Raw genomic sequence first — 21826 nt, 5'->3', positions numbered from 1 at the left:
ATGGTCAAACCTTCCCATAGACACACTCCTAGACCTTGTGGTCAACCTTCCCGGAAGAGTTGAAACTATTATAGCTGCATAAGGTGGGTGGCTGGAACAACTCAATAGTGAACCCTACGGACTAATACTTGGATGCTGTTAAAGTTAATGTGCGTGAAAAGGCAGGTGTCCCAATACTTTTGAAATTATAGTCAAAGGTATATATATTCTTTTTTATTAAAGTTTTTTTTTTAAGTGATCATACAATCTCTGTTCGCACAAATTTGACCATTGCAGGACAGGCAGGCCAGAAAACTGACATTGGGATGGATGTGCTCTCATTCCTATCATGGATAGTTTAATATAGTAAAACAGGGGACTGGCAGGATCACCAGGTATTTCAAACAAAGGAAGCAATGCAAAGAGAAATATATACTTTTTAACAAAAGTACATGGTACAACATATACTGTACATATCAACCATATGAAATGTTGGGGTAACATTCATTACCCATTCTTGGTTTTATCTTTATTGCAGTAAAATTTTCTATGGACCAGTACTCGGCACATATTCCAGTTTCCATTCGACAACCACCATTAGTTCATTTATATGACCCAGGACGGGGTAAGTATAGGCAAAATTTGTTGTTTCCACTCCTGTATGTTGCTCAGTGGACTGCACTGCCGCCAATAAATATCATGCCCATGCTGTTGGAGTGGCCCTGTTTGCAATATAGCCTTGGTAGTAGGGTTGCCACCTTTTCGTCAAGCCAAATCAGAACACTTTAGCAGCGCACAGCAATTATTTTTTTGTAGTACATTCAATTTATTACCTCTGTATAATGGAACGCACAGCAATTTTTATGTAGTATACACTATACAAATATTTTTATGATTAAATAACATTTCTGATCATATGGAGTTAATCACAAGAGTCTCCCTTTACATCAGAGTCAACAGAGTTCCCCTTTACATCCAAATCCACAGGGTTTACTGCCCTTTTCATCTTATTCTGCAGTTTCCCCTTACATCTGTATCCACAGAGTTTTCCTTTACATCTGAATCTGCAGGAGAGGAGTGTGGAGGAGGTGTGTGGAGGGTATGACGGTGGGCTGTATGTAAAGGAGAGGAGTGTGGGGGCTATGACAGTGGGCAGTGTGTACAGGAGAGGAGTGTGGGGGCTTTAACAGTGGACGGTATGTACAGGAGAGGAGTGTGGAGGTATGACAGTGGGGGGTATGTACAGGAGAGGAGTGTGGCAGGTATGACAATGGACAGTATGCACAGTACAGGAGTGTGGAGGTATGACAGCGGGCTGTATGTACAGGAGAGGAGTGTGAAAGGTTTGACAGTAGGAAGTATGTACAGAAGAGGAGTGTGGAGGGTATGACATTGGGAGGTATGTACAGGTGAGGAGTGTGGAGGGTATAAATGTGGGCAGTATGTACAGATGAGTGTGGATTGTATGACAGTGGGCGGTATGTACAGGAAAAGAGTGTGGAGGTATGACAGTGGGCAGTATGTACAGAAGAGGTGTGTGGAGGGTATGATAGTGGGCAGTATGTACAAAAGAGGAGTGTGGAGGGTATAACAATAGGAAGAATATACAGGAGAGGAGTGTGGAAGTATGACAGTGGGCAGTGTGTACAGGAGAGGAGTGTGGAGGGTATGACAGTGGGCAGTATATACAGGAGAGGAGTGTGGAGGTATGACAGTGGGCAGTATTTACAGGAGAGGAGTGCGGAGGGTATGATACTGGACAGTATGTACAGAAGAGGAGTGAGGTGGGTTTGACAGTGGCAGTGGCGGCTGGTGCTCAAAATTTTTTGGGGGTGCAAACAATCTGAAAAATTCTAAAAAAAAAACATCACTTGCAGCCTCACTGTACCATCAATTGCAGCTACTGTGCCCATTAATTGCTGCCACTGTGCCCATCAATTGCTGCCACTGTACCATCAAACACAGCCACTGTGCCATCAATTGCCACCACTGTGACATCAAACACTGCCACTGTGCCCATCAATTGCCGCAACTGTGCCCATCAATTTCCGCAACTGTGCCCATCAAACACAGCCATTGTGCCATATCAAATGCAGCTACTGTGCCCCATCGAATGCAGCCACTGTGCCCCATCGAATGCAGCCACTGTGCCCATCATATGCAGCCACTGTGCCCATAAAATGCAGCCACTGTGCCTATCGAATGCAGCCACTGTGCCCCAGCGAATGCAGCCACTGTGCCCATCATATGCAGCCACACTGTGTCCCATCAAATGCAGCCTCACTGTGCCCCATCGAACGCAGCCACTGTGCCATATCAAATGCAGCCTCACTGTGCCCCATCGAACGCCGTCTGTACTTACCCTGTCTCGTGGTGGTGGGATAGCTCCTCAATGTCTTATCCCATCCTCTGCTATGATTGGACGCCTGAGAGGTGTCCAATCACAGCGCCTGGCGTTTCAGCCAATCAGGTGATGGGTAACAGATCTGAGCACCTGATTGGCGGAGAGGCGGTTTAGTGTTAGGAACGTGAATATTCATTTGCTTTTCTAGCACAGCTGAGTGACCTGCAAGTGCCTAGCATGGCGCTTGCAGGTCACATTTTTTGACGCCTATTAGAGCATATGGCTCTAATCAGGTGCTTCAAAACACCCCCGCCGCTGTAATTCAGGCGCCCGAAAAGGGGCTGGGTGCCTGAATAGGAGGTAGCAGCAGCGGCTATAGATAGATTCATGCTATGCATGAATCTATCTATTGGTGCTAGAGGGGTGGCTGGAGGGAGGGGGTGGCGCCCGTGCGCCCTTATGGACGCACCGCCACTGGACATGCTGTTCAATTGCCTAGACACCACACGTGGAGATTGTTTGTTCCCCTAACAGCATAATATAAGACCTATGTGTGGGTTTGATGCGGGCCACCTATGGGTCCCTAGCACTTTGTGGCTGTGCATCTCCGTGGGGCGATCTATCAATAATTCTTTGATATACATTTATATATATACTCACACACAACTGTTTACTCTTGATATGAGATTTATTCTCAGTTGTTTTGGTCATTTACAAATAAATGACTACAGCTATTTGTTCTCCTTAGATATGCCTCCGAAGAAGGGAATCTTTTCCTGAAACATGTCAGGCGTTTTGAGTTCACATTCTAAAACCATATATGAAACCTTTGATGTTGTGCAGACTATATATTTATATGTAGGATTCCACGCATTGATATATGTATGGATTTTTATACTGTTCTGTAAAACGATTTTGTGTATCATTTTTGTGAATAAATTTGTAATATATTTTTTACTCATATTTTGGTCTGCCTTACAAGTCCCGGGGGGTACTGTGATTTCCTTGTTAGGGGATCTTTCTATTCACCGCCACTGGACATCGAGCTTGCTGGCAGTGCAAGCACCAGCAGGCCGAGCACCCGTCACAAACTACAGATCGCAACATTCCTACCTAAGTAGTACCAGATTTCAGCTTCTCACCCAGTACGCCCTGGGGCTCTGGTTCACAGGTTTGTGCTCAGCACAGATGGACACCCAAGCTAGCAGTTAACTGGCCAGTCACCTCCTTGTTTACCTCGGTTGTCATGCGCTCTTTTGAGTTTTCTAAATTCCCACTCAACAGAGTTCAAACTCAAACCGGCTTCTTCACTACGCTTGTCATTTCTTTTTCTGTCCATAACTCCTCTGTCCCCTTCTACCTTTTCAATTCATCTTAACAACATGCATTTCCCCTCTCCTTGTCTTTTAGCTGCAGACAGGTCACAGGCTGGCATCGAAGACTGCACCTCTGCCCCTCTGTCACCCTCCGCGGGTTCAGAGACTGGCAACACGCAGTCCCCCAGGGCTTGGACCATCCCCAAGCTCACAGTGGAGTTGCAGCGTAGGGGTATTTCCTACTCCGCCACATCCAGAAAAGCCGAGCTTTTTAGGCTACTTTTCCCACTGCCAGTGGCATCCCAGCCTAGTACCCAGGCGTCCCTGGAGTCGATCTCCTCGGCTATGGCCCAGGTCCACTCCGTAGTGACTGTACTGTCCACAGCAGTCACTGATATCCAGGCCAGAGTGGAAGTGAACTTTTGGTGCACTTTGTGACACGAGACGCAGACATAAGGCAGCCGACCCTGACAATAGTTGCAAGTCCCGTAGTTGTAATTGTTGCAGATTGACGCACCCCCAGTGACAGGATAGGCCATCCCAACTTGCCCACCTGGGGTGGTTGGGTGAGAACCAGCAAGCTGTGTCTGGAACCAGAGGTGGAGGGCAAGTTGGAGAGGCATCTAGCGCCTGTGTCAGAGCACCAGTTGGACATATGTGTCAGGAACTGTTCCCTCCACTGGTAATATCGATCATTTGGAGTGCAGTACTGAGATCCACCAGCAGGTGTCTCCTGGCAGTTTGGAGCTTTCAGAAGAGCTTTTCCCTGCTGGAATTATGTCATCTTTGGGCCGCAGTACTGGCGTCCAACAGTGGAGTGATCCTGGCAGTGTGGAGCAGGTATTACCTTCTGCAATCAGTCGTCACATGACTGATAGCAGCCATTGTATAAATACCCGGCAAGTGCACACTCACCTTGCCCTGGTATTGTCCTTGTGCCCTGACCTGCAGCCTGTTTATCTGTAACCTGTCCTTGCATCCTTGTATCCCGCATCCTGCCTCCTGAACCTGTTCCTATCTATTCCTGCATCCCTGGAGCCTTATCCTGCAACCTGATCCCTTTCTCCTTGTCCCCCCCATCTGCTGACCTCCTGTTTATGACCCTGGCCTGGCTTGACTACGATTCTGGTTCTCCCTTTTGCTACATATGCTGGTTTGTTTGTTTAACGTCACTATTTGGTTTGTTCACTCAGTTTGTATTGGTGGTGTGTTCACATTTATATGCATTTACTTTAATAAACTTACCTTCACCTATTTATTTATTTTTTCCAAAAAAAGCTTTTATTGAAGAAATTAGTCAATAAAATACAATACAATAACATTGCATAGAAGAGCAAAATAACATGAAAAGTGAACAAAAAAAACACTACAGCATATTTTTGACCTTATATTAGAATACAGAGGCAAACAGTAGCTGGAAATCGCCAAGTATAGAATAATCTATATCAGAATAGGGAAGACAATAAAGTCGAAGTCACGTAAATTATTAAAGGAAGTAAATAAAAAAAAAAAACAAAAAAAAAAAAATTCAGTAGGCAAGAGAATGAGCAGAGAATCCTGAACCTTCATTCAAGGCTTCAGAAGATTCAAGTCTGTATAAAAGCTAAGCTGTCTACCCTTATCTGATATGCAGAAAAAGAAAAAAAAGGGGAAACATGAGAAAAAATTGGGAATAACCAGTTCATCCACCTCAAGGCGGCGGAGAACCGGTTAACAGGTTAAGACACTCATCCGAACTACGAAAGTGAAGCCAGCAAGCCCAAGTCCCCCAAAATTTAGTAGGGGTATCATTCGATTGATGGATAAGTTCTTCCATCTCAGCAATTTTAGACACTCTTGCGATCCAGGCAGCGACAGAAGGGGGCGAACAAGATTTCCAGACTACAGGAATGCACATTTTCGCTGCATTGAGCAAATGCTGTGCCAATGAGCGATGATAAAGCTTCTTGGGAAGACCAGAGTGGTGCAAAAGCATTTGGGCAGGGGAGAAATCAATGGGGATAGTGGTAATGTGTCTGACTAGACGGTGAACCTCTCTCCAAAAAGGCTGTATGCGCGGACAGGACCACCAAATGTGCAAGAACGTACCCACATTATCTGAGCATCGCCAGCACATTGAGGGAATTTTGGGATCACGACGATGGAGCCTTTCTGGAGTTAGATACCACCTAGAGAATATCTTAAAATTGGTTTCTTGTACAGATACATTAATTGATCCCTTATGTAAGTTAGCATATATAATTGACCAGTCGTCTACGGACAGGGAGATGGATAAATCATTTTCCCATTTAACTGTTGCCATATTTGCTTTGGGGTTAATATTTGCAAAGAGTAAGGCGTAAATAGTAGAGATCACATGCCTTTGTGGTTCCGACTGATTACAAAGAACTTCAAATGAGGTAAGATTACGGGCGAAGTCGGATTTCGCCCCCTGATATAACAGAAAATGTTTTATCTGGAAGTAGACCCATTGAGGGAATGGGCGTCCCGAGGGCTGGTGTGGAAGGTCTAGAAGGGTTTTAAGTTTATTGCCAGAGAAAAAAAGCATTGTTCTAATATCTGAAGAGGGCCACATACCGGAAAGAAAGGCATCCGATTGGCCTATTGGGAAAGCAGGGTTGTGTTTTAGCGGTGTCATCGGGCTGCGGTGCGAGGAAATACCGCGATTACTACAGGCTAAGTTAAAGGCATATAGTAGTGTACTCGCAATCAAGGGGTTCTGTTTGCATTTTGTCGGGATATGTCCAGGGTCTATCCAGGGTAACAATTTGAGCGGTGTAGTGGAAAACATATTTTCTATTTGCGTCCAAACTTTAGTGGTAGTATGCACATTCCAGTCCACTATTCTAGACAAATGGCTGGCAATAAAATACTTCTTGATGTCAGGTAACCCAATGCCACCTTTCGTTTTAGGTAGACTCAATCTGGCGAAGCTAATCCGTGGTCGTTTACCACTCCAAATAAAATTGGAGCAATAGGATTGGTAAGCTTTAAAATAGGCGGGAGGAAGTTTTATGGGGATAGTTTGTAGAATATATAACAAACGGGGTAGTATATTCATTTTAATAATTGAAGCCCTGCCAAACCAAGAAAAAACGCCCGTCGACCAAGCTTTAAGATCTTTCCGAATGGTTTGTAAAAGGGCGGTGTAATTGAGGGCATAAAGATCTTCCAATCGAGAAGGCAACTTGATGCCCAGATACGTTATAGCTTTTTCATTCCAACGAAAGGGAAAATTCTGTTGACATGTGGTTATTGTTTCTGAACTTAGGGAAATGTTCAGGGCTTCCGATTTAGCAAAATTAGTCTGTAGGTTGGACAGAACTTTGAAGTCACCAAGGTCCTTGAGGAGGTTAGGGATCGTGATATGTGGTTCCGAAAGGAAGAGTAAAATATCGTCTGCAAACGCAGCTATTTTATGTGATGTGTCTCCAATCGTTATACCTTTGATATCTGGGTTTGCGTTAATCTTCCGGAGGAGGGGCTCTAAGGTAAGAATGAATATTAACGGGGAAAGTGGACATCCCTGACGCGTCCCGTTGGATATGGAGAAGGCGTCCGACAGCCGACTGTTAATGCGGACCTGGGCCGTGGGGGAGGCATATAGAGCCATAATAAAAGAAAACAGTCTTTCTGGAAAGCCCAATTTGCGAAGAACTTCCGCCATGTAGTCCCAGGCCACTCTGTCGAACGCCTTCTCCGCATCCAACGAAAGAAAGAAACCCGTCTTTTTGGAGGAGGAAAGCCAATGGTGTATGTTAAGAGCTTTAATCGTGTTGTCTCTACCCTCCCGCCCCGGAACAAAACCAACTTGATCAAGAGAAATGAGTTGGGGTATGATAGGGAGGAGACGATTAGCTAATATTTTGGCAAAAATTTTTAAATCAACGTTGAGTAAAGATATGGGTCTGTAGTTTGACACTTGGGATTCGTCTTTATTTGGTTTCGGGATTACAGTTATGTGGGCCCTCAATAAGTCTCGTGGTGGGGGGACCCCCGACGCTAAGGAATTAAACGCTGCCAAAAAATATTGTTGTAAAGTGGGCGCAAATGATTTATAGTAACCTACAGTGAGGCCATCTGGGCCTGGGCTTTTCCCTGGTTTCAATTGTTTGAGGGTAGTATCAAATTCAAGAGACGACAAGGGAGCTTCTAACTGAAGCGCCATTTCAGAAGTAATGCCACTTGGTGCGTACGACTGTAAAAATTCAGAGATTCGTTGAGTCCTATTTGTAGTGTCGCTGTGCTCGGAAGTCTCGTTCAAATTATATAATTGGGTATAATATTGGACGAATTGATCAGCAATTAGGTGGTTCGATACTACTTTATTGCCCACGGGATCTGTGATGGAATGTATCGTTTTAAAAGCTCGTTGTTTACGGAGGGCCCTGGCTAGGAACTTACCTGATTTATTACCATATTCGTAGAATATTTTACGGGATAGGACATAGCGTCTTTTAATTTGAGAATTTAGTAATTGTAGGAGTTCTAATCTGGCCTGAGTTAAATCAGAAAGGGTGTCACGGGCAAGAGAGAGTTTGTGGATTTTCTCCAAGGTTTTAATGCGATTAGTGAGTTGTGTAATTTGAATGTTATGTTCCTTCCTTCTTTTGGCTACAGCCGCTATCAGCACCCCCCTAATCGTACATTTGTGTGCTTCCCATAGTGTCATAGGGTCAGTATCTGGTAGATGATTATCTGAGAAGTAATGTGTTAAACTTTCTTGTATAGAGGCTGCAATAACTGGATCCGTTAGTAGAGAGGGATCAAGCCGCCAGATAGGGGCAGAGATGCGGTTATTGGCTATCTGTAAGGTCATGGAGACCGGATGATGGTCAGATAAGACCATGGTCTCTATGGTGGCTTCTACAAGGGCAGGTAGGTCCTTTTGAGTCAAAAAAATATAATCCAATCTAGAATATCTATTGTGAGGGATGGAAAAGAAAGAGAAGTCCCTCCCTTGAGGGTGGAGAGTACGCCACGAATCGTGGACACACAGTTCCTGCAAGCGTAATCTAACATTGCGAAGCGCAGAATAGGGCAGGGATGATGTACCCGTGGAAGAATCTTGAGCCGGATGGAGGGGAACATTAAAATCCCCACCAAGGATGAGAATGCCTTTCTGGAACGAAGCAAGTGAGGATAGAGTGGACGTAAAAAATGACGTTTGACCTGAATTGGGTGCATAAATGTTTGCCAATGTAATATCTTTCCCTCTATTATTAGTTAATTTAGGTATCTGGGATGATTTGAAGTGTGTCTCCTGTAGGAAAACAATGTCCGCTTTACTTTTGTGCATATAGAGGAGTAATTGAGACCTTTTCTCTGGAATATTTAGCCCACGGACATTCAGGGAGACGATCTTCAGGGCGTCCGACGAGTTAATGCGAGGGTTGGGAACCATACTCGCAATGCAATATACAAAAAATAACCCAAAAAAAAAAGAAATAATAAACAAATAAGGGGGGGGTAGTGCTCTTCGCGTGAAATGCACCCTTAACGTGGGATAAATTAGCAAGGTCCGGGTTGCAGATCAAGCAAGGCAATAAGGACGTAAGCGTATACTATAAGGTAGCTTGGATCTCTCTACAGCCACACTGCAGATGATGGGAAGAGATAATGACCGACGGGGAAGCGCGCTGTTAGAACGAGGACAGGAGATGCTGGATTAAAGATAATTGGTGGCCAAATATAGGCGTGCCTATAAAGTAAATGAGAAGGAGGTTCGGATGAGCGTCTATAAGAAATCAGAAAAAAAGTAACTGCAACAGGAAATAATAATATCTATTTGTCCGGGGAGGAACTAGGCCGGCTAGTTCTTCAAAATTGGGTTGAATAGCTCAACCAAAGTCCGGAAAATATCGGTGAGCGGTCGTACTGTGGAAATTGTATTAAAAAACAAAAAAGATCAAGAAGAAAAGAAATGACTGATCCACACCACGACCCCACCTAGTGGGGATGTGACCCTAAGCAACCAAAGAATGGCAGAAAAGAAAAAGAACTAGAAAAGGAATGATAAAATTCTGAATTCGATAATCAAGAACCTAAACTCAAAACCCGCTGAACGAGACACGTAGAATGGTGGCCATCTACATTCAGTAGAGCCAGCACTCAGAGAGGACTTGAAAGATGTGTTACTTAAGTAACTCTAACAATATTGTGGTGAAAATTTGAAGATGTATCTTCCCCACTTCGAAAAAAAAATAGCTACTATGAGAAAACAGGTCTGGACCTCACACAAATATACTTAACAAGGATCAGTGCAGGAAGACCTAGGTTTGAAGAGGTGAGTGTAAGTAGGTGAGAAAGAAATACCTCTGCACCCCTAATAACTGTAAAAGGACGAATAGTCCTCAATGGACATATAAATAGACCACTCATAACAGTATATAACCGTTAGACCATGTATAGTATAAGAACTATGAACTATCTACCCCTGGTCATCTGAAGGGCTGAGACGGGTTTATTATATTATAAAAGCCCGAGATCAACATGCGACCAGGAGTGCATTGAGAAAAAAAAATAAATGGTAAAACTGATACCTAGAAAAAAGGTTGACCTCTGGGGTTCATTTTCCCCCCATTGTACACACAATTATTCAATTATTCCTGGCCAACAAACGGATTCCCTCCCATTTCTGAAGCGTGGAACCCCGTACAGCACTACAGTCGGTTGTATCACTTTGGTAAATAACTTCTAGAACCGAAGAACATGGCGTTAATAAAACTTAGTAGCTTGTTTAGGAGATTGGGGGGAGCCACCGAGCAGAGGCATAAAAATGGAACACTGGAAAAAAAAAAAAAAAAAAAAAATCACAGGAGAATTGCCATCCCGCCAAAAATTGATCAATCTCAGAGCGATGGGAGGGGCATATGTATGAGCTAGAAATCACTTAAGAGTCAAACAGGACAATGCTGCGAAGCAGCCCTTACAATAACCGAGGAAAAAACAGGGAGGGAAAACATCTGTCATGTTAAGGCTCAAACCTCCAATCTCCGCTACATGCTATAACAGGATACTGGTGTGAGGAACATACACAATGGATCCTAGCAACTATCATTGCCCAATTGAACATTAAAGAAAGGTAATATGTATATATGATTACAGTTTGTGACACAGAAATATGCCCCACTGAATCTGCCGAGTTAACGAGAAAGTCTGATGTGCGGTTATGCACTCCACTCCCCGACCAGCTTATTGTATTGCTAATACCGCTCATACGCTAAACAAGATAGAAAGAGGTGAAAGTTTCCCCAAAGTAAGAAACATTGCAGATCAGTACAAGTCTCTGCTCCTAGGCGCTAAGCCTGTTGGATTATGTTGGCTGACCAGAACTCATAGCCATCTTTTCTCCATATCAGGAGATCACCAGTTTCCGTGTGTGGGCAAAAACTGTTCCGTATGGCGGTGCAAGGTAAAAACAGGGAGACCAAAAAAAAAAAAAAAAAAAAAAAAAACGGAGAAACAGACATCCACAATAAAGGAACTAATGTTACTCAGAGAACCTGAGAATGACCATGTATTGGACTTAGCTCAGTGCTCGCGGTGAGCTCTCCTCGGTCGCGGAGTGGTCTGCGGGCTGACACCACGCTCAATTCCAGAGCGGGGGTGCGACACTCTAGATTCTGAGGGCGAGCGGCATCTCTGGAAGCGGGTAGCTTGATATTCCATAGGCTCAGCGAGCGGCTGTGTAGACTTGGAAACCGCTGGACGAAACTCAGCATACCAATCAGGGACCGCCGTGAAGGGTATTTCCAATGTATTACAGAAGTGATGAAGATCTTCTGGTACCCGCAACAAGGCTGATCTGCCACCAGAAGAGGCCGATAGAGCAAAGGGGAATTTCCAACGATATGGAATTCCTTTGGCGCGCAAAGTGTCCAGAAGGGGGCGGAGTTCTCTGCGTCTCCTCAGAGTAATGCTAGACAAGTCCTGAAAAAGTGAAATGGAGGCTCCTTTATAGGTGATCGGTGTATCCGTCGCTCTAGCGCTATGAAGGATCTCCTCTTTCAGAGTATAGTCAGGCAAACAACAGATTATATCACGGGGAGGGTCAGATTCCTTTCCCCTAGGTCGTAAGGCTCTGTGTATGCGCTCCATCTCTATCCTGGTATCTGGAGGCCTATCCAAAATGGCGTTAAATAAGCCTGTTACCTCAGCCACCAGTCGTTCTGGGGCAATAGATTCCGGGAGGCCTCTCAGACGGATGTTGTGGCGTCTGCCACGATTGTCGAGGTCTTCTGTATGCCGATTCAGATCCCTTAATTGTAGCGTGTGTGTATCCAAAATCTGGCAAGATCTTTTTATAATAGTTGTGTGGGTTGAGGTAATATTCTCCACATCTTGGACCCGATTTGCTATAGCTTGTATGTCTAGCTTCAGATCTGAGATAGCACTGGTAAGGGCTGCAGTGAGGGTCTCCTTTATATCCGTTGCAACCGATCGTAGATCTTGTAAACTCGGTTGATTGTGCGGGGTGAGGACTATCCCTTCGCCAGAAGAGGGAGTCTGTGAGGAATCCATCGGAGGTCTCGGGTCTCGGGAGGCGGCCATGTTGGAGTTATAGGAGCGAAACCTCTCCGGGATGTTTTGCGAGATCCGACTAGCCTCGTCCCTCGGGGAACGAGATCGGGAGGCCGAAGAGCTACGGGAAGACGTTCCCATGATACGATGAAAAATCAATGAATAAGAAGCCTCTAAAAATAGCCTAGAAAAGGTCTCTTCAGCGGGAGCTCTGTGATTATGCTGCCATCTTCAGTCGAGGTCAGGCCACGCCCCCCTACCTTCACCTATTTATGTCTGGTTCACTCTGTCGCAGTCACACAGTTCTGGTCACATCTAGTTGATGACAGAATACCAGTTTGGTTGCAAACATGAATGTTGATGAGTTTATTTATTTTTCTCTGCTGGCATCTGAAGTGATAATTGCAAGTAGTGATTATTGCTGCCAGGCTTTGAAAGAATGGTCTAGTGACCAGTTGTTTGCAGCTATCCCTTTGGCTCACTCCCTGGTCGATCAGGGTTATATATTGTTTGGGGACGTGCAGCCTTTGATCAAGATCTGTACTGGGCTGGCCCTACCCTGTATCCCAGATGGCCATGATGATTTCAATCCTTCTTTTAATATTGTAAAAGAATGTACTACAAAGTTATTATAAATGCCTGCCCAAATAGTACACCACTCTGCGCTTTTGGAAACCAATATGCAAAATAAGAAAAAATATGAAATAAACTACGGTTTTTAAGTGGTACTCTACTTACGTAGAATATCCACTTTACAGCTGCTGCTTTTTAAAAACACAGAAATATAAAAAAATATACAAAAAAATTGCAACTTTAAAAGAAGTCCACTTTTTCATATATAGCAGCGCATGCACACTTTTTAAAAAATGTTCTATATAAAGTGAGTTCATTAGAATTCTGATCAGTGTCCAGAAAAGAAGGTGCTTATTCTATCCGTTCTTTGTTGTGATTAAACTGCAGCTTCCACCATAAAAGTTCACCACTTGTGGGGCACACACGATCCCCTTTGGGGATGCACTCACCGAACAATCAAGATCAAAAAAGCCTTTAAACTGCCATTCAACAATGCTTCTTTTGGCCACTAGATGTCTCCCTTGTTGGAATTCGTTTTTTTTCTATTGGTTGAATGTGAAGTCACTGGCTCTCAGAGGGCCCAGGGAGGCTCTGCGATGAATTCGGAGGACTTGAAGGAGCCCGGGCTAGCGATGTCGCCGCAGCTGGCGTCCCGTGTTCTCTGCTTAACAAGCATTTACACGGCCGTTTCCCATGAAGGTCGGAATGAGTTAGAAGTGTTCGCCGTCTTTAAGCCCTCAGCCAAGTCCTCTGCAATGTGCGATCAGCGTGTGTCTTCTTTTAATATGAATCAATTTGTATCCTTAGTATGGCTTTTTGAAGATGATCCTGCTGATTTTTATGATTACTACTCAGCCTGTTCCCCACAGGTGATTGCTGAGTGCATTGTGTCTGCTCAGTCTTTTGTTAGACAGGGAGACTTAAAACTACAGTTTATACAAGCTATACTTTCAGCATGGTCTGACATAGTGCAATCAGCCCCAGCCAAACAAACCATCTCTGCCATCAGACATCAGCCTACCCAAATGTATGTTTCCCCATCAGCCATGCCAACCTCAGTTGCAGCCCAGTACACGCTGCTCCCAACCAAATGCTCATATCCAGTCTCTGCTTCCTGTACTTATCCTGCATTCCACCCACCTGCCTCTTCTCCGCTGCCTACAAACCCACAAGATCTTCCCCCTGCTACTGTTACCTCTTCTCTGCCATATCCCAATCCTCCTTTCCAGTCTGCTGCACCCCTTACCTACAGTCCTGCAGTCACTGAGCTTCAGTGGCTAAGCCAAAGAAAAAATTAAAGTTTTTCCCAACCAAAATGATCCATTAACCTAACCTGCCTCCACACCCACCAATCTGTCCCAGCTTGAAGTTCCGGTGCGAGAGCTCTAGCCTGGAGTGTGAGAGCTCCAGCCCGGAGTGCCAAAGCTCCAGCTCAGAGTGCCAGAGTTCCAGCCCAGAGTGCCAGAGCCAGGGCTCCAGCCCGGAGAACCAGCATTCCAGCCCAAAGAACCAGAGCCAGTTTCCCAGCCTGAAGTGCCTGCTTCCCAACCTGATGTGTCTGTGCCTGCTGCCCAGCTTGAAGTGCTTGCTTCCCAGCTTGAAGTGCCCGTGCCTGCTGCCCAGCTTGAAGTGCCTGCTTCCCCACCTGATGCGCCCCTGCCCACTGCCCAGCTTGATGTGCTCGCTGCACAGCTTGAAGTGCCTGTGCCTGCTGCCCAGCTTGATGTGCCTGCTGCCCAGCTTGAAGTGCCTGCTTCCCAACCTGATGTGCCCATGCCCACTGCCCAGCTTGATATGCCTGCTGCCCAGCTTCATGTGCCCGTGCCTGCTGCCCAGCTTCATGTGCCCGCTGCCCAGCTTGAAGTGCCCATGCCTGCTGCCCAGCTTGAAGTGCCCACTGCCCAGCTTGAAGTGCCTTGCCCGCTGCCCAGCTTGATGTGCCCGCTGCCCAGCTTGAAGTGCCTGCTTCCCAACCTGATGTGCCCATGCCTGCTGCCCAGCTTGATGTGCCTGCTGCCCAGCTTGATGTGCCCGCTGCCCAGCTTGAAGTGCCCATGCCTGCTGCCCAGCTTGAAGTGCCTGCTGCCCAGCTTGATGTGCCTGCTGCCCAGCTTGATGTGCCCGCTGCCCAGCTTGAAGTGCCCATGCCTGCTGCCCAGCTTGAAGTGCCTGCTGCCAAGCTTGATGTGTCCGTGCCTGCTGCCCAGCTTGATGTTCCTGCTGCCAAGCTTGATGTGCCCGCTGCCCAGCTTTTTAGTGCCCGTGCCTGCTGCTCAGCTTGATGTGCCTGCTGCCCAGCTTGATGTGCCCGCTGCCCAGCTTGAAGTGCCCGTGCCTGCTGCCCAGCTTGATGTGCCTGCTGCTCAGCTTGAAGGGCCTGCTTCCCAACCTGTTGTGCCCACTGCCCAGCTTGATGTGTCTGCTGCCCAGCTTGAAGTGCCCGTGCCTGCTGCCCAGCTTGAAGTGCCTGCTTCCCAACCTTATGTGCCCGTGCCTGCTGCCCAGCTTTAAGTGCCCATGCCTGCTGCCCAGCTTGAAGTGCCCGCTTCCCAACCTGATGTGCCCACTGCCCAGCTTGAAGTGCCCCGGGGCTGCTGCCCAGCTTGATATGCCTGCTGCCCAGCTTGAAGTGCCTGCTTCCCAACCTGATGTGCCCGTGCCTACTGCCCAGCTTGATGTGTCTGCTGCCTGGCTTTATGTGCCTGTGCCTGCTGCCCAGCTTGATGTGCCTGCTGCCCAGCTTGATGTGCCCATGCCTGCTGCCCAGCTTGATGTGCCTGCTGTTCCCCCACTTGATGTGCCTGCTTTCCAGCTTGCTGTGCCCGTGCCTGCTGCCCAGCTTGATTTGCCTGATGCTCCGCTTGATGTGCCAGCTGCCCGGATTGATGTGCCCATGCCCACTGCCCAGCTTAATGTGCCTGTTGCCCAGTTTGATGTGCCTGCCACCCAGCTCAATGTGCCTGCTACTCAGCTTGAGGTTTCTGTGCCTGCTATCCAGCTTGAGGTACTTATTGCCCAATCTGATGTGACTTTGCTCATGGCCTGGCTTGACGCAATAGACTTCCCCAACAACAGCTAGATGGAGCATCCGGAGGTTGCTCCTTCGGGGGGGGGGGGGGGGTACTGTTAGGAAAGGTTCCCTCCACTGGTAATATTGATCATTTGGCGTGCAGTACTAAGATCCATCAGCAGGTGTCTCCTTGCAGTTTGGAGCTGTCAGAAGAGCTTTTCCCTGCTGGAATTATGTCATCTTTGGTCCACAGTACTGGTGTCCACCAGTGGAGGGATCCTGGCAGTGTGGAGCAGGTATTACCTTCTGCAATCAGGCGTCACATGACTGATAGCAGCCATTGTATAAATACCCGGCAAGTGCGCGCACACACACCTTGCCCTGGTATTGTCCTTGTACCCTGACCTGCAGCCTGTTTATCTGTTACCTGATCCTGAATCTTGATTCCAGCATCCTGCATCCTGAACCTGTTGTACCTGATCCTATCTATTCCTGCATCCCTGGAACCTTATCCTGAAACCTGATCCCTTTCTCCTTGTCCCCCCATCTGCTGACCTCCTGTTTATGACCCCGGCCTGGCTTGACTATGATTCTGGTACTCCCTTTTGCTATATATGCTGGTTTGTTCGTTTATCGTCACTGCTTGGTTGTTTGGTTTGTTCACTCAGTTTGTATTGGTGGTGTGTTCACATTTATATGCATTTACTTTAATAAACTTACCTTCACCTATTTATGTCTGGTTCACTCTGTCGCAGTCACACAGTTCTGGTCACATCTAGTTTTTGACAATATGGGTGGAAGACAGATGGCACAAAGTGGGGAGCCTAGCCCCACAAAGTGGCGGCAGAACAGATCTGTATCGATGATACTCCAGTTGGTGCTGGCCTGAAACTGTGAAAGTCTGGCTGCCGCTTTGGCTGAAAATGACCGGTGGTAGTCATAAAATGAAAGCCCTCCGTACTTGTAACCTAGGTCCACCACTGCATGTAGGTACAAGTCCAGCTCTTCCCTCCTGCTGGGGTTGGCTGCACAAACTCAGTGACGGTAAGCTTGTGGTTAAGCCTGGGATCTTTAGCTTTAAGGACCACTGAGACGTCCCCCAGGTGTAAGATTTATTTTCAGCCCCATCGTGAACCGATATGAGGAGGGAGGCCAGGTTAACATCCTTGCCGACCAAGATGTCCTTCCTGATGCTGGCTGGGATGAGGTGAACAGAGAAGATTGTAGTCAGATCTCTGGCGTACCTGTCAGTGGAGACGTTGGGATGGCAATGGTGGCCGAGTCCGGCATGTATTGATTATCGGGGTCTCAATTGTTTCATGATTAAGAATGCCTATCCGATTCCGTTGGTTACGGAGTTATTTGACCACCTCAAGGGAGAAATGGTGTTCACAAAGCTTGATTTGAGAGGGCTACCATGGAAGTTCAAATGTAACACAAAAAAAGGAAAAAAAATATACAGTAAACATAGCTCTTATGCAAACAACTGTTACAATTGTAACAAAGATATATTTTATTACATATAGAAACATCTTAAAGACACAGAATGCATGTAAAACAAAGTAACATTAAAATTATTTATTAAAAACAAATACCACCAAAAATGATCCTGTTGGTAAAGAAAATGCAAAAATACATCCTAAAGCGTAAATATCACATATAGGGAGGACTCATCCCTGGACTATACATCCCGACATAAATCTTTGAACATATTAACACTTCCTTTATGCTCCTTGGATTTCTCACTCTGTAAATGGTTGGCCTCAGGAATGCACACACTTGGCCCCCTTTTCGATGGGCCTGCTTTTTCATCTTAGCCACACGGTCGGAGAATCCGCCGGAATGTGTCCTATCGATCAAATTCCTACATCAAAGCTATTGGCTACTAGCCTGAACATAGTCCCATCGTAACGAAAACGTCATCACGTTCTGAATGATCGGATTTTTCGACAACTTAGTCCGACTGTGTGTATGCAACAGTTTCGGCCAAGATCCGACGGACAAAATCCAACGGATTTGGTTGTCGAAATCTCCGACCGTGTGTACAGGGGCTTAGACTTAATGTACAAGGGACATTTTTACAACCTCTTCTCAACAATTTAACTTGGCAGTAACCCACGTTTAAATTGTCCGTTTTGCCGCATTTACATGCCGTGTTTAGCCGTGTTTGCGTTTAGAAGCGTTTGAAAACAACATTTTTTTTTTCAAAATAGCAAAAAATGAAAAATGCCTGTAAACAAAGCGTGGCTAAACATGAGTTGCCCCATTTAGCCATGTTTAGAAGGGTTTGGCACTTGAAATGCCTCTAAACTCAGCGTCTGAACTAATTTGTTTGCTTTACAAAAAAGGCCTCTAAACTCAACTGCCTAAAAATGACATTAAATTAACCTGTGTACATGTACACTTTATATAACATTAGATGAGTTCAGGGGCAGCTGAAAAAAGCATCCAACTGCCTTTGAACATCCGTTTCCCAGCAGCAGTGGCCTTAGTTGCAACACCGTTATCATCTCCCACAGAGCGATTTCTTTAAATATCTTCTTCTTAGCCCCTGTACACACGGTCGGAGATTTTGACAACCAAATCCGTCGGATCTTGTCCGTCGGATTTTGCCCGTCGGCTCTTGTCTGAAACTGTTGCATACACACGGTCGGACTAAGTTGTCAAAAAATCCGATCATTCAGAACGTGATGACGTAATTTTGTTACGATGGGACTACGTTCAGGCAAGTAGCCAATAGCTTTGATGTAGGAATTTGATGTGAGCATGCGTGGCACTTGGTCCGATCAAAATTCTCTACACATGATTGGAGTATGTCCTATCGAACCAGTTGGTCGGAAAATATTTCCAACAAGTTGGAAAATTGGGTCCGACGGATATTCCGACGGAATCAGTCCGATGCATACCACACTCAGTCGGATTATCCGACAACACGGTCCAATAGGACACATTCCGACGGATTCTCCGACCGTGTGTACAAGGGCTTAGACATATCTTGGACTCTATTCCTCAAGAAGATGTTGAGACACCTACAGATCTACTTACGTTTGTTCAAGATCAATCAAAAGAAAGGAAAAAAATTGCTTACTTTTATCGGATGTTCATGGTTCCCTCACAAGAGAAAACAAATTACAATGGGTCATGGGCAACTGAACTCTAGCAATTATTCCATGAGCTGCAATGGTTTAATGTAACTAATAACCTACTTAAGGCTTCATAATGCATGTCCCACTGGGAATCCCACCTTAAACTCTTGTGTCACTGGTATTCTACTCCAAATGGCTATTTTTCACTCTTCCTCCCTGTTCTGTTGGAGAGATTGTAGTGTGACAGGCTCGCTCTTGCACATATGGTGACTATGCCCCAAAATCACTTCCTTTTGGGAGAGAGTATTCGACTTTACTTCATTAGTAGTAGGTATAAGAATCCCACTAGAACCAGTTATGGTTCTTTCTCCTGCTAAATTTGGAACGATGGCCCAACTCCATCTACGTTTTATCATCTATTGCATAGTTGCAGCCAGAAAATCTACAGCAGCAGAAAGAGCCCCCTGATTTTGCATCTTTCATCACCAACCTCAACACAAAGACTCAATATGAACTTATGTTCTAAATCAAAAATGGCAAGGGACAATCCTTTTGGGCACAGTGGCCAGTCTGGTTACAACACTCATCCTGCATAGCTCATCTGTAGAGTTGGCATGACAATACCCATTGATCTCTTTTGGGATGCCATTATATATGTCTTCCGCATTCTATCTATTCTTATTATAGAGACATAGCTGGCTAGAACTACACTGTTGTTATTTATCTTAGTTATTGTGCACTTCTACCTAAACATTGATGCACCATGAAAAATACTGCAAACTTGACACGTTAATAAAAAACAAATAATAGTGCGCTAAATCTGAAAATTGAATAATAAACTCCAATAAATAAGTGAAAAATAGTGATCATATAAGAATGCAAAAAAGTCCACATGCATAAAATTCTTAAATGCTGACAAAATGCTGACAAAAGGGAGGAGTCGGTGATAACACTTCTGGTGTCTCATAATCCTGGATGTGTAGTGAGGAGGAGAGCTGTCCCATTGCAAACTGCTCGTTTGTAAATGTGAGTGCATATGGTTTTACTAATTAAAATCAAGTTATTTAAACAATCTTGCGATTATATTTTATTTACTTTGAAAAATTGTACCTGGACAAATCAAAGAAGGAGAAGTCCTGATAGTTGTGGAGCCATTAGCTCAAGCCTGTTTCTGATCTGGCTGATCTTTTTCTTTGGATCAATACTCAAAGTGCCAATAGACCCAAGGGGATCTTTCTTTGAGGTGAGCAGGCATTTCACACTGAGGTGGTGGTAATTATCTATCAGCACATATTCCTTGTCACGTAGCATGGAGTGATTTTATTCACTTTTTTTTTTCGTCATCATTTAAGAATTTTGTGCATGTGGACTTTTTTTGCATTCTTATATGATCACTATTTTTCACTTATTTATCAGAGTTTATTATTCAATTTTTAGGTTCAGCGGACTATTATTTGTTTTTTATTTTTTATTTATGTGATACCAGAACACATTTTGAATAGTTGCAGCTGCTTCTCATTTATACTTATATTTTCACATTTTTATCCGTATCAGCGCTTTAGTAATTTTTATTTTAAACTTGACACATTAGCGCTCAGAAATCGTTAGAAGGCTTGCTGTAATAGTTCAATTGCCATGGCCACTGTACAATTATACCGTATTTATTGGCGTATAACACGCACTTTTTTCCCCTTAAAAGCAGGGGAAAATCATGGGTGCGTGTTATACGCCGATCCCCTGAAATTCTGAGCCTCTGGGCGGCTTTCAGCCGCCTTCGGCTCTTCAAGGCGACTTTTGGCCGCCTTCGGCCATTATCGGTGGCTTTCGGCCATCTTCGGCCATTCTCGGCAGCTTTCGGCCGCCTTCGGCTGTTCTCGGCAGCTTTTGGCCACCTTCGGCTCTTCTCGGTGGCCGAAAGCTGCCGAGAATGGCCGAAGGCGGCCGAAAGCTGGCGAGAAGAGCCGAAGGCGGCTGAAAGCTGGTGAGAAGAGCTGAAGGCGGCCGGAGGCATTTTAAAAATATAAAATAGACTTGGCTGCAATGGGGGACAAGACTGCATAAGGCTGCAATGGGGGACAAGACTGCATAAGGCTGCAATGGGGGACAAGACTACATAAGGCTGCAATGGGGGACAAGACTGCATAAGGCTGCAATGGGGGACAAGACTGCAATGGTGGACAAGGCTGCATAAGGCTGCAATGGTGGACAAGGCTGCAATGGTGGACAAGGCTGCATAAGGCTGCAATGGTGGACAAGGCTGCAATGGTGGACAAGGCTGCATAAGACTGCAATGGTGGACAAGGCTGCAATGGTGGACAAGGCTGCAGATGACACTGATGGGCATATAAATGTAAGTTTTTTTTTTCCCCTTAAACTTCCCTCCTAAAAGTTATTTTCCTTAAAATTCCCTCCTAAACTTGGGGTGCATGTTATACTCCAGCGCGTGTTATACGCCGATAAATACGGTAAGTAGTGCAGCCCTTTTCAAATTTGGGAATCCAGTACTATACAAACAGCAAAAGCACAAAGGGAGCAAATGCCTAGTGCATTACCTCCAACAATTTATTTAAAAATAAAAAAGTACAAGTTATACTCACAAACCAATGTGGATATGTGGAATATATGAATGAGAGGTCTCTCCACCTGCATGAAATAATGCGGATGATGACATCTGACATGTTTTGGGAGGCATGTCCCCTTATTCAGAGCACAGACTCAGTCCACTTGAAAAATATTCTTTATCGGCTACTAGCTGGAATGTTTGTGGCAGTGATGGCATCTAGGTGGATCACATGTAGATACAGCTGTGATCCACCTAGATGACATCATTGCCACAAACTCTACATTCCACCTCGTGGCCAATAAAGAATATTTCCCAAGAGGAGCTCACTACCAGCTGATACTAGTGGTGCCCGCAATATGGAGGAGTTTCAAGGCCACATTCTGTGATATCCTATCTTGGCATTTAATCCTGAAGGCAATACAGTGCTCTTTT

The 21826-nt window shown here is 45.3% G+C and overlaps 1 protein-coding gene across 1 annotated transcript in view; it reads left to right on the top strand.

Moving 5' to 3' along the window:
- The window catches only part of LOC143935849 (beta-1,4 N-acetylgalactosaminyltransferase 2-like), a 168627-nt gene that overhangs the window by 118035 nt on the left and 28766 nt on the right, over positions 1–21826 (top strand). Inside the window, exon 6 of the mRNA XM_077459974.1 lies at positions 518–604. Within this exon, the coding sequence (XP_077316100.1) occupies positions 518–604 (87 nt within the window). The remainder of the gene's footprint in view (positions 1–517; positions 605–21826) is intronic.

This window comes from Lithobates pipiens, unplaced genomic scaffold, assembly GCF_037356315.1.
Source record: "Lithobates pipiens isolate NorthernLeopardFrog02 unplaced genomic scaffold, aLitPip1_a1.2 Scaffold_28, whole genome shotgun sequence".
NCBI classification, from domain to species: Eukaryota; Metazoa; Chordata; class Amphibia; order Anura; family Ranidae; genus Lithobates; species Lithobates pipiens.
Note: the sequence above shows the minus strand (reverse complement) of the source record. Positions and strands in the feature narration are given on the sequence as shown.